Consider the following 14322-nt stretch of genomic DNA (forward strand, 5'->3'; position numbering starts at 1 on the left):
TTCTTTGATTTGAAAATTAGGTGAACAAAATTTGCTGTTCTGTTTCTTAAAATTTTGTTGCAAGTATGAAAATCTAATTAGGAGTATTTCTCCAAAAGAATATTTGAAATTTACCATCACTCCTTTCACCCCCCCCCCCCCCAAAAAAAAAAAAAGGTTGTACTGACAATTAAAAAATTGATCTTTGAATCTGATAGACATCCATTTTCTCCTGTTTTAATTGATGAAATATGTAATTGAACTCTAGTGAAGACAGTTTATCACACAGGAACTTAAGAATAGTTCAGCCAACTTTTAGTTAGTGATGCATCAACAAATGCAAGGGTTATAAAAGATTAATCCTTTATGTTATAATTTACAGTTTTAAGTGCGTTTTAATATTCATGACTTATTATGGAATATTGAAAACCAGCAAAAAAAAAGAATACTGCATAGAATTAAAGCATCTCCTGTATTTTGCGCAGTACGAATACCTTTATGTATTCTGTTTGATCAGAGAAAAATTTGCAACGTCATTTTATTTGATTTAGTATGAACTTTACTGACACTCAAGTACAGAAAAGCTACTTGACTATAAAGCAATATCCAAATCCTGTTACATATTTTTGGCACGGTTGAATAGAGTCCAAAACCAGGATATAATTATTTAAAGTATGGTGGGCGGGTAGTGAAGTTTATATGTACATGTACTTATTTTGTGTAATCATCTGCTGTGTATTCAGAAATTATTGCAATGTTTTTATTAATGCCAAAAATGTGACAGGGTTATGATTGCAATAATTTAAACTGGCATTTTAAAAATTTTAATATGAATTTAACAGGATTTTACTCAACTTGGAAAAAATAATAATCAGAATTTTGTCTAAAATGACAAAGTTCCAATAATTTCTGAATTTACAGTATTACAGTTTTCTAACCAATATGTTCCTATCCCTAAAACTGTGCTGAAAGATTGCACACACGTAGAAAATTTACAACTGCTTTTATGGAAATTTTTTGTAGAATTTTCTTTTTCCACCCATGGGTTGATCATTTTCATCAAATTGTGTTGAAATACGAAAGACATGCTTGTGTTAAATTGAAAAAATTGGAAGCATTTTTTTATAAAATTCTATAAATTTTAAAGGAAGTTTTACATACTAATTTGAAATATGATCAACAAAAAGATCAAAATTTACAAAATTTACAAAAAAATGTTGATTGGCATAGCAACATGTGTAATCTGGCAGTATATATGTGCACCTGTGAATTAATTACCTCTGCCATATGCCCACTGCTTAGATATTTATAAATATAGATTTACTTGCAGTACAACTGTCTGTTTCACTTACTTAACCTGGAATATAACAAAATTAACCTTGATAAAATCATCCCCTATGGTCTAGAGAAAGTCTGCTAAAACTAGACCAATACCATGACAGTCAGAGTTTCCACAAGATGTGCAGTTTAAAGTCTGGGAGGATCTCCCATACCTAAGGTGTGTGGATCACAGAGTTTTGAAAAAAAAAGGGGGGGTGCACCTGCCAATATTTAAAGTAATACAAAGGAACTATGCACTGAAGGATGCTGTTTTTATTGCACACTGGTAATGCATATCTTCGTAAGCAGTATATTGCACACTGGTAATGCATATCTTCGTAAGCAGTATATTGCTTTTAGACCTATGATTTTGCTACCATGCTGACAAAATTATGGTATGCAAATAATTTTTATTTTCAAAAAGTTTTAAACAAGGAAATGGTATCACTTTGATAGTGTTATTGGAAACTGTTGAAGTTTGTTTTAGGCCTTATTACAATGAGCTTCATGTAAAAGACAAAGAAAGTTTTAAATAAAAGTATACTGTATGTGTAACAGTTGATCAGGTGGGGAAAACCTAAAACTTTCTTTACAAAACAGTTTTTTTGTATTTCCATTATCAATACTGATGTTTGATAAAGTTTCAGTATATTAACATCATTATAAAAAAGGCATGACATATACATTCTCCATGTTAATATATTTATCTCTATATCATTTCTTTGCACATCTATATATTTGCATTTATATCATGATTTATAAAAAATCTTTTCAATATAGAATAACGCAAATCAGTTTGAAACTGCTTAGTCAGATACATTATTGGTCTATGAATATCATGTCAGCTGCATTCACTAAATTGCATTAAAAAAATCAAAGCTTGTGTTTTCTTCTTCAGTGATAGGTTCTCTCTGTTGTATTGATGTTAAGATGTCTGTGATCATTAAAAGTCAAAGGATGAAATTCCTGTCTGCTGGAATGTGGATTGTTTGATATACACCCTGCATATATTGATTTAAAACTGAACCTAATCTTTGTGTTGGGAATATATAACTTGATAAATGTTAGAATTGGGTGTAATCTAGGAACTTATAAAAATGTGGAGATGTATGAAACTAAGAGACTTCATCAATTTCTAAAAAGATTTCTTTTGAAAAGTTGTAGATATTGAAACATACAGATAAAAAAATGTTTTTGACAAAATCGTGGAATTTCAACAATGAGCAGCAAGACAGAATTTTGAAATGCTTTGTTAAAAAGGGTACTCAGTGTCACATGTGTTACACTTATTAACTAAGCTTGCATCTAACAAAATTTTGTTAAAAAATTGCCAGACAGCACCAATTGGACTTACATTCTTAAAGCTGATGTGGGTTAGTTCAATACAATGCTAGATTGATTGTTTGTAAGTTGGCCTAACATCAAGTGGCACACACAAAGTATGGCCTAACATCAAGTGCCACACACAAAGTATTGCTTAACATCAAGTGGCACACACAAAGTATGGTCTAACATCAAGTGGCACACACAAAGTATTGCTTAACATCAAGTGGCACACTCAAAGTATAGCCTAACATCAAGTGGCACACACAAAGTATGGCCTAACATCAAGTGGCACACACAAAGTATAAAAGAGGAATAAAAAGATTTGTCAAGAAACGTTATTTCTTAAAATCAGATCTAGAGGGGAACCCTTGTCGAGTTTAATATTTAAACAATGCATATTTTCTAACAATTTCTAATCCGAACATTGCCTTGTTTGTGGCCAACAGCCTTCCTCCCTTTTTTCCAAAATTGTGCATCTTTTTCTGTTTTGTTTTCTATGCATTCATTGTATAATGGGAATACTTTATTGTTATATGATAGAATTGAAGCATATCCCAATTCTTTGATCTCTTTCAAAGATTGGATCTATGACAAATCATAATTAATAAAACAACATAATTTCAAGCAACAGTTTGAAAAAGAACCCTCCCATTACTTTTTCAGTTTGTTCATTCAGTACAACATTACTGCTTCAAACTAAACCGCCTTCAAATAACTTTTGTCAATGCAGATGATGAATAGAAATAAATGCTGATGTAACAAAACTTCTAGGCAACAATTAAAAGAGACCTTTAATTGATGTTTTGAGCATGGTTGATTTCAGTTTAATGAAAGTGTTTAGAAATAAAATTAAAACATCAATAACTTGGAGTTGAGTTATAATGACTAGTTGATTATCTAACAGTTGTTTTAACTGTTCTCTTGGAACATAGACTTTTATTTATTGTTCATGCATTTACTTGGAAAAACCTGTATTTTTTGCGGGGATGTTTAATTCCATTAGTAGGCAAATACAGAATTAATTTGCTATCCAGAAATCTTTGTTTGCATGATGCCAACACAGTTAATTTTTTTATCTGTGTCATCACAAAAAGCAGACAAATTTAATATGGAGCTATAGAGACTTGAAGTTAATTTTAGGACTGCAGACAAATACAATAAGCCTTGGGAATGGTTTAGTAATCCTCTTTTAGGCTTGGCCAAGTGCTTCTTTTGATCTTCATCAGTCATATTGGTAATGTCTTTTTGTGGAAAATAATAATGGCAATTGTCTGATGGTAATCATCCACCAGTCTGGCTATGTATGCTTGTATCGGAGATCGCTTTCAAGACAAATAAACGAGCCATGCTTATTCCAACTATTGATTCTTCTACTGTTACCAAAGCGTAGATAAGTGCTAACAAAAATGTCCCATGTCTGATGAATTTTTCCTGTAATTATATCAATTTTTTGTTTGATTCGTATCACTTCAAAAAGACATGTGTTTTATATACCATTAATGGCTCCTTTTGTAGATTTTAGGAAAATATCACTTTGGATTGTTTGTGAGTCATACTAGCTTAGGCGTCCAAAAGAAGAAACAAAATGCTTTTTATTGAAAATATCTGGAGAAGTTGCAAGATGCAAGTCTGTTACATGTTCATAATTATCCAAATATACATTACAGAGCTGATTAATATTTTTTTGATGAGTTGAGAATGAGTCAAGCAGGATCCTTTATTTCTGGCTGGATTCTTTGTCTGAGTGTGGCTTTAATGTTGGTTCTATGACTTTATCAAGGTTTGTTTTAGGTTAAGGTTTTTGTCAAATGATTGATCCTCAAAGCATCACCAAAGAGATATGGCTTGTCATTATTATTGACATCTGCTGCAGTATAACCTGGGTACAATTTCTGCTATTAGTCTCATCTTTGTAGTTTTAGTCACTTTATCAATGCTGGGATGAAAGGATTCAGGACCTCTTAAAATTGTTCATAACGAAAAAGTAAAATAACAAAAATACAGAACTATGAGGAAAATTCAAAACGGAAAGTCACTCATCAAATGGCAAAATCAAAAGCTCAAACACATCAATAGTAGAAAAGTGAATACCAGCTTAACTTTGAAGGATGTACGTCATTAAATTAAAAGCATTTATTTTTTTCCCTAAAACAAAACCACAAGTTGAGGAAAAGACGGATATCAAATTTGCCGTAAGACAGGTTTTTTTTACTCCTTTATTAAAGTCACCTTATTTAATTCACCTTTCAAACAAAACTACACATTTACATTAATGTCACCTGAAGCAATAATGGATGCATATCTTTGTGTGAGGCCTACATGTTTGATCACAATCATAATACTGAATAAAAATATCAGTGTGTAAGGTCAATGACCTCATGTAATTCACTATTGAATTCTCTTTTTACATTTGGATTTTTGATGTGCCATAAAAAACCACTATAATGATGCAAATTGTTTTATCACCTTCCATTAAACAAGAATGTTCCTCGCATGTGTTTGTGCTAGATATCAGATAATAGCTACTTCTGTTTTAGCATTGTTTGCAATACTCCAAAATTACCTTTGCTGGGGTCTTTCTTCTAGTAATTATCAGTATAATTTGCTACTGTTTTAAGCTGTCTAAAAAGACTTTTCTTGATGTAATCGAAGATTAATTTGATGCTGAATGACAAGATATTTATTTCAATCAATCTACACAGTAGGAAATTGTCTTTGAATTTTTATTCATGAGACAATTTATTCACCCGATATGACCTTGAACAGTCTACAGTGTATTTAAATAAAGATTGTCTTCTTGTCAGAGTAGTTTATAAGATTTTGTAGATAAAAATCTCCAATTGTAAAGAATAGTATAAATATAGACACAGTTATGTAGGTCATTACCGTATTCTCTCTAAATCCATGTTCTTACGGAGTTTAGTGGACCATTCAGTTTGTAATGTGTCCTTAAACACTTCACTGACCTTATACAGTCTAATTAAGACAGTTGTTATAAAAGAATAAAACTCTCACTTGAAGATTGATTCAGTTTATTTTTGAAAATTATCCCCAAATGATAGGCTCTTCCAACTAAGGGGGGGGGGGGGGGGGGTGAATATTTAAGAAAAAAACTTACAAAGGCAGGACAGGAGTTTTGAGTACTATAAAGGCAGGATGACAACTAAATTCTAATGTTAGTTTGAAAAGGAAATATGAAGTAAGGTCTGTAAGGTCTGGCCTCAGTGACTAACTGATTAGAATTGCCAGTCTTCATGCCAAAGTTCTGTTGCTCCCCAGAGATAATCTTACTGTCTGTGCCTATTTGAACTGGCCATCATGGATGCAACCAACTTCCTTCCAATTGTGGTTCCTTAAATTTATATGACTTTCTTGAAAAATGGAGAAATTTTTCAGACATATTAGTCATTAAATGTCTGTTAGCTATTTGACTTGAACCTTGAGGTTTTTGTGGTCTAAATGGGAATTATGTTACTCAGTCTATAATCTCATTAACACAAACTCTTATACAGAAGCAAGTATAAAAAGGTTGTGGTAAAACTCCCATGGAGATCAACAGAATGAAAGGTTTGAAAGTTAACAACTAGCAGACGTGCATCATTTATTTGCATTATAGTTCATTGAACTGTTATACCCTTCCCTTATAATGGGAGACATTAATACAATCTAAATATGGGAAAAGCTTAATAAATTAAAGAATCAGACCATAAATTTGCTTTCATTTTATGAAAATAAAACATATATATGGATAAGTCTGATTACTCATTGAAAAGTTAACTAATAGAAAAGTACATTTCATTTTCAACTTGTGTGGTTGACATCATCTCACCAAAAGTTATATATGAAAAGTGCAAAAAGGACAGGTTTTAAATTTTTTAAATGTTACAGTGATGATTTTTCATTCAGACATTTAATTTACACATATGTATAACCTAGTTCAGAAAAAAGTAATCTATTTATCAGCTGAACTAGATTTCAGTTAGTACAATGTTTCATGTTTTCTATCATTGCTTGCAATGTTATCAAAAATACAGATTAGATATGTCTTCTCCATATAAACACAATGTAAAGCAACCAACAATCAATCAATCTATTTCAGAAGGTCCAATCTGTTGATTTTTACCACTTTTTCTAGTGTTTTGCTGCTACATCACTTTCCCAGATATAGGACAATGGTAACATGTTGTAGGTTATTGGATTTGTCTTTGCATAAGGTCCAATCTGCTGATTTTTACAACAGGTTCCAATCTTGAGCTGTTACTTTCCCAGATACAGGACAATGGTAACATGTTGTAGGTTATTATCCAAAGCATGTTGTCAGATGGTTGTCATTTTATCTTTATATTTATTTTGACTAAAGTTAGATCCTATCATGTCTCTTTATAATTTGGCTTTTAACTACAGGCCTGAGTATGCTGACCTGACCATGGATATGAGTCCTTACTCATTGTTGGTTATGGCCATATGCAGACATTTTATTGTGTAAATATTGGCTCTCAGGTCCTTTCATGGATCATTGCAACCATTTCTCATCTCTATGCTTTTTTTGTAAAGTCTGCACATAGAGGTTAGCCTTGGGACCAAAGAAAACTGACTGGATAACTGTGCTAACTTTTAATTGGAGATGTAAAATGCAAATTTAGTAAAATATACTACCTAGGACTCTGCTCATTGTTAAAGGCTGTACAGTGACCTATAGTTGTTAATTTCTGTGTCATTTGGTATCTTGTGGAGAGTTGTTTCATTGGCCATCATACCACATCTTCTGTTTTATATTGAAGTATAACTTGCAAAAATACTTATTAGAGTTGAATTTTGAGCAGGTTTCACTGTATATAAATATGCCATAGCTATACACTGATCTGCACCTATCTTTGCTTTTTGTATAAAGACAGGTGAGACTTGTTAACATATAATTCTTGAATAACACACAATCCATCAAAACATATCTGATGACGTGCTAACTGTGTAGCCCAAGGGCACAATTTTCTTTTTAATTTATTAGCTGTTTAATAATGGGACATTTGTATTGTAGCTTTAAAAAAAAATTAAACATGTTGAATATCAGATATAATAGTCATTTGTTAAAGTTTTCAAACAAGCTTTTGAATACCACATACTGTAATTTGAACTGGCTTTCCTATCTATTTACTGTATTTCATTAATATTCCTTGGATACCAATTTTCATGGGTACATGTGAACCACAAATTTAAACATTCAATACAAAACATTTTTTTTTGTAAGCTCTGTATACAGAAATTGTAAATGTTCACAAAAAAGCAAGTTTTTCTCAATCCACAAAAATTGAAGCCCTAACAGTTAGTCATTTTAAAACCTAGAAATCATTTAGTTGTTACACACAGTTGCATTTGCTTCAGTCTGACTCAATGGTATCTAATAAGCAAATCGTAACTATTACATGAGTCTTTCACCACTTCCACAACTGACTATTTTCTTGCATACTTTATGTAATAGATGTCCGCGTGTGAATAAAGAATGCTCCAGAAATAGAGGTGCCCAACCAAAGATCCTTAAAGTTTCTATGGAACTTACTTCAGAAAATTTATGGACTACAGTGATATGTCCACTTTCGATTTCAGCTCAAATCCCATGAACCTAATAAAACGCTGAAATCAAACGGACCTAATATAACATATTTGGAAGTGCCGAAGTTTTATTTCCTGCATGAGAGTAGTTCAGGTTTCGTAAATTGCTGTCGGGTAATCTGTCTGTATAATAGTACAATGTTATCACTAGACATCTAGTTTCATGATAAATTTTGTGTATTGCAAAGATGACACATAAGTTGTATTTTTGTTTTATCAAAGCAACTGTATGAAACTGTAGAATGCTGTCGCCTGATGGTTTATGATAAATAATATTGTCATATCATTAGTTATGATACCTTATGGTACCATTGTGATATCATCTTAAAATATATAGACGGTTCTGAACGAAACTTTGATGGGAATTTGAGAGTGAGAGAAAAATAGAAAAACAATGTTTGTTTAGACCTTACAAGGGGAAGCGCATCTCCAATCTAGTACTCCCAGAATACATTGGGAGTCTAACAATATCTGAACAGAATCTGATAAAAATAAAGTGAAGTTGTAAACTCAGTAAAGCCAAAAAAATTACCTTTTCAAATATGGTTCAGATGGTTTGGACTTAACTTGTTTAAATTTATTTTCTTCTATATATTTTAGAGCTAAGTATAACGTCCATTATCACTGAACTACTACACATTTTTGTTAAGTGGCCAGATGAAGCTGCCTCTGGGTGTGTTATTTTCCAGCTGCATTGAAGACCCATTAATGGCCTTCGGCTATTTTCTGCTCTTTGGTCAGATTGTTGTTTCTTTTGCACATTCCCCTATTTCCATTCTCAATTTAAGACCGGTTTTCATGTCTTTTATCTGGTTTAGACTTGAACAGATCTAAGGATAGGGTAATCAATGACAGTCTTCTTTAATTTACCTCAAATTAACACGGAAATCATACATAATTTCTGTTATGTAATAATGTGTTGTTTCGGGCTGCTCATTACATAATGTCAGTCTAAAAGAGAATTTCTAGTCAATAACTGCACCCATTGTTTGTGTGAATGCTTTGTCAGTATGGTTTTTGAAAGAGGCTGGGAATGGGTTATCCCATATTTGTTTGTTAGAATAACATTATCACATGACCATTGAGGTTTACAGCTAGCAAGCAAAAGAGTAGCTAATTCCAAGTGGTGAAGTTGAAATCACCCCTTTGTTAATTTTACAAACCCCATCATGATCTGCATACCCTTCCAAGGCACTTGACATCAGCACCAGTTCGTTGTTAGGTTCATGTTGCTCAGTATTTAGTTTTCTATGTTGTCAGCTATTATGAGGATCCCTTAGTCTAACCTCACATGATGAAATCAGTTTATCGAAAGTAAAATGTCTCAGTTGAACAAGGAACAATTTCCATCAGTAACAAAGTCCCTTTCCTCCCTGTCTGCCAGTTGTACCTGGTTTCCATTTAAGATTAAATCTAGTAAAGAGAAGACATCTGTCAGTCAGACATTATATTATTAATCATTTATGATAAAATCATATTTATATATTTGAAAGTAGTTAATCATTTATGTGTGTATGATGAATATTACGGATAATAGAAGTAAAACGAGACACACATTGTACACCAACAGGAAAATAGTAATTTGTGTTTCCTCCTGGGTTATGTAACTGTGTAGGCGTCCTCCTGGATTATATTTATATTGAGGTTCTGTGGTTTGACCATGATCTTATATTGATCTCATTTTCGGACACAGGTAAATTTGACTAGACCACATACATGAAGGCCAGGTGGGTTGCCTTTCATCTTACTGATTGTTCTCAACTAAAGGCAAAATACTATGAATGCTTTTTCCATGTCATTAAGGAAGGATGGTTAATACAAAAAAAAAAGAAATGTCTACCCTCCATAAACTATGAACATGTATTTATATTTGTCTCATTTGCATAGCATTGTCTGTCTAGCCAAAATATCTTGACCTTTAAAAGTGTGTCACAAGGTCATTTAGGGATAAGCCACATAGTAAAGCTAAAACATATTAAATATGTCAAACAAAACAAAACTTGTTAATTTTATCAACTTAACTTAGTATATGATAATTGGTACAGTTCTTTGAAACTGTGAGCAATGTCCACTGAAAGATTTATTTTTTATATGGAAATGACCATTAATTATTTAAATACCTTTCACATCTGCTGTCCCTGTTTGAATTTTGATGATTCAGGTAAAAAAATATGAAAGCTTGCAAAAATTTAAAATGATTACCTGCTAACCTTTATAAATATGAAAAAAAGGAAGCTTTTTTTTAATAGGAAGATTTCATTTAACATCTGATGATTATGGAACGTTTCATAGGTGTAAAATAACATTTATTTTCTTTTAATTTTACAATAATCAAAAACAAGGAACCATTATAACTACACATTAGTCTAGTCCCCATAGATTTTCCATAACAAATTTAATTTTGTAAAAAATAGAGAAACATCAAGCTGTATTTTTGAAAAATATGATTTTTAGAAGTTTTGAAATCATTCAAAATGAATGCATTGAAAATTTTTCAGATGTAAGTGATGATCATTTTCCAAGTAAAATATATAGCTCAAACTTGAGAGTGGTAATTGTTGGATGACATTCTTTACAAAGGAGATATAACTTAGACTAAGGTGCTAAATGTTTCTTGACACAGAGAAGAGAGATGAAATATCTTATTCAAGGGTGCCAAGACACGTGGCTCATAAAACCAATGGATTTGAATGGTCTCTCTTCACTCTCAAGGCAGTGCATATGTACTCAAATTTGATAATTTGTGAGTGCACACATCAACCTCATGTTTTCATAAATAAACATTGATATCTGTCATATTGTAATAATTATAGTGACTAATAAAAACATTATTAGAGAAGCATGTGGAATAAAACCAGCACTCCAACTGGTATGAATATGACATGTTGCCACTTGAAAAATAACAATCTCAATAACTCTTTAAGAAAAGATAATCAACTGATTAGTTTTAACAGGGTATGTACATCTGACTAAAGCCATTTTGTCCTTGAATACAGGAAAAGAAAAAAACCTTTAGAGATGATTTAATGATGTCCACCTAAAATAGAATAATTTCTCAGTGGTCTCTTCAAGCCCAACCACAGCAACAAGTATAGACACATGTAAAAACTTTATGATAAGTGCTGCAGCTTATTTTGTCTGAACTTACCAAACTTGCTCAAGGGTTTATAATCAGGGCCGATTTAAAATTAAGCTTGCTGTTTCGGGGTGAGCAAAGGCTCCCTGTAGAAATCTGTACTTTGACCTACAATGGTTTACTTTTACAAATTGTGACTTGGATGACAAGTTTAGAGGGCTTAGATGTAAGACTGAGTTGTCTCATTGACACTCATACCACATCTCTTATATCTATTTGATATGAGATGAGATGTTTTATTTTATGTAATTTCCCATATATATCGTCCCTCAAAAACAAGTATTTAGTAATGACGTGCTGGGCTGTTCCAAACAGGAATATGTTAAATTGCACGGAATAATGGCTGGCATTTTCCTACCATAGTAACTATGGTAAAGCTATCCCCTGGAAAGTAAAGGGATCACTCTGTCAGTCTGTTAAAAAGTTGATATTTATGTCCATTTGTTTAATGTAAACCAAACATAGTACAATTACCAACTTTCGATGTGTTAACTTTGCAATGCAACAGAAGATTTTCGCTCCATTGAGTATTTCCTGCATTATCTCCCCTGGACTGTAAAATTTACTGTATCAAATGTTCATGAAAACTCCTAACATGAAGATGGTAGTAGTCATCTTGATCTTATCGTTAAATGACAAGGCATCCTGCTCCTTTAAAAAAATCAATTGCAGACAATCGGCAATCCTCACATGAATCGGCAACTCTACATGTATCCCTCTATTCGATTGAGTTGGCAAGATATGACAAGCGAATTTTTCATGCTGTTTAGTAAACTCTTTGACTAGACACAACTCATCCAACATGTTTCATCAGCTGTTCTGTGACATCTTGCTCTGATCCTTTTATGCGATGTTATTTTATATTGATGAATAGTTTAGAATAGATCTGAATTATCATGTCTATCATTACTGTAAGAATGTTATTAATTTTTAGAATGATCAAGCTACTGTGGATTCATTCATTTTCGTGGGTACCAATTTTCATGGATTGAGAAAATTTGGGATTTTCGTGGCTTAACTAGTCTGCATACAAGCCTACAAAAAATTTGTACTTCCTAAAGGTGGGGGGGGGATATAGATATGTTTCGCTTTGAAGACACTTATGTTTGTCGTCTGTATGTGATAACTTTATAATTATTTCAGATGTCTAAGATGATTGTATTTTGTTATTTCAGCTATATCAAAGATAGTTGTGATTATAGTGATTGTTGTTTTGATGCCCGTACTGGCTGTGTTTATCTGTGTTGTGTGTCCCTGTCGATCTACAGCTCGTATGTTACGTAGGTGGCGCAGTCGTGATCGAGGAGTGGAACATCGACAATTAAGACCTCAATCTCAAGGATCAGAGGTGGGTTTTGTTGTGTATATAAAAATAAGAAGAAGTGGTATGAGTGTCAATGAGACCACTCTCCAACCAAGTCACTATTTCTAAAAGTAAACCATTGTAGGTCAAAGTACGGTTTTCATCACAGAGCAAATGACACAGAAATTAACAACTATAGCCTGTCTATAGGTCACTGTACTACCTTCGACAATGAGCACAGTCCATACCACATGGTCTTCGATTTAAAATAGATTTGCATAATTAAAATTACCCGGTACGCTTTTCACAAAATATTTTTTTTAACAATATACTGAATAAGAAAGAAAAATTATCTAAGGATTTTCTTACAGAAAATATTGTTAATATTGATAACCTCAGATCTAAATGCTTTTGTATGATGTTAATAGGCCAAAATCATTTATTGAGTTTCTTCTTTTCTTTTCTTTTAATTTTATACATTTTCCAAGCTCTAATGAATTAATTGAATTTGTTATGCGTTAGAATAGAAACCCAGTCATGAACTTTTTTGAAATTTTTACTTTAACACAGTGAAATCAACATAATGTTTGCACGTTGGTTAAGAATCATACAATCTCGGAAGGTAAACTGCAACAGCCATCAATACATTCAACAGTGAGTCTGTTCTAAATGTAGAACTATCGAGAATTTGATCACGCTGTTGTATACAAAGCTATAGCAGCACGTCAAATTTTTTATACTGGAAAACTTGATAACTAGGTGTTAGATTTATCCGAGCTTTTTATGAAACAGAAATTCGGTCATTGTTGATGGATTGTACAAACATTTTTGTTACATAACACTGAGTTTGTACGTACAAATATTGCTCTTTGGCAATGGATTTTTTTCACATTTTGAAGAAATCATTTTATAATGCTACTTAAAAGGGTGTTTCAGCTCATGGGTATTTTGAAAGGGTAAAGTCTCTTCACTTCAGCTCTATAAGCATGGTAAATCATTAACACTAGTTGACTAAAAGATAACTAAAAATGCGTTGATTTGAGAACCAAAAGTATTTGAGATTTGTAGTAATCATCAGTTCTGTTCAGGTTATTTTGGATACAAAATGAGAAATATTGAAAATTTTTGCTCAACATTGACAAAGTTTGGTCTATCTTATGTTAAAACAAATACTTTAAAATATTTTTGAAAAAAAATAATTTCTATTCAAGAATTTTCAGACACTATAATTTATCATAAAAAAGATTTATGATTTTTTTTTTGATAATTTGCCATTGTAGACTATAAGTCTTGTATATTTTCCAGCATACAGGTTAATGTATGGTTTGATTACCACAGAACTATTAAAACCAGATTAAAAACATAAATATGGCTTTCACTTAATCCTCTATTTGCCATGAACTTTGGAAAATATGTGTGTTAATCTTTATAACAATTATAAACCAATGTCTATTAATTTCAGTTGTTTCAGATTCTTAGTCTGTTGAAAATATGGTAGAATAATGTGGTATACAAAGCTCTTTTTATATGACAATCTTTTTCGTCTAATTTAATGTAAATGGACCAGATTATGCATAAGTACATAATCACTTGAGTTGTTGGTTGTAACGCTATCAAATGATAAATTATTACGCAATTTCCCATTTTTCTG

At 32.0% G+C, this 14322-nt stretch overlaps 1 protein-coding gene across 1 annotated transcript in view; it reads left to right on the forward strand.

Moving 5' to 3' along the window:
* LOC134720769 (uncharacterized) overlaps positions 1-14322 on the forward strand; it is an 83337-nt gene that overhangs the window by 51917 nt on the left and 17098 nt on the right. Inside the window, exon 5 of the mRNA XM_063583254.1 lies at positions 12544-12716. Coding sequence (XP_063439324.1) covers positions 12544-12716 — 173 coding nt within the window. The remainder of the gene's footprint in view (positions 1-12543; positions 12717-14322) is intronic.

This window comes from Mytilus trossulus, chromosome 6, assembly GCF_036588685.1.
Source record: "Mytilus trossulus isolate FHL-02 chromosome 6, PNRI_Mtr1.1.1.hap1, whole genome shotgun sequence".
Lineage (NCBI taxonomy): Eukaryota > Metazoa > Mollusca > Bivalvia > Mytilida > Mytilidae > Mytilus > Mytilus trossulus.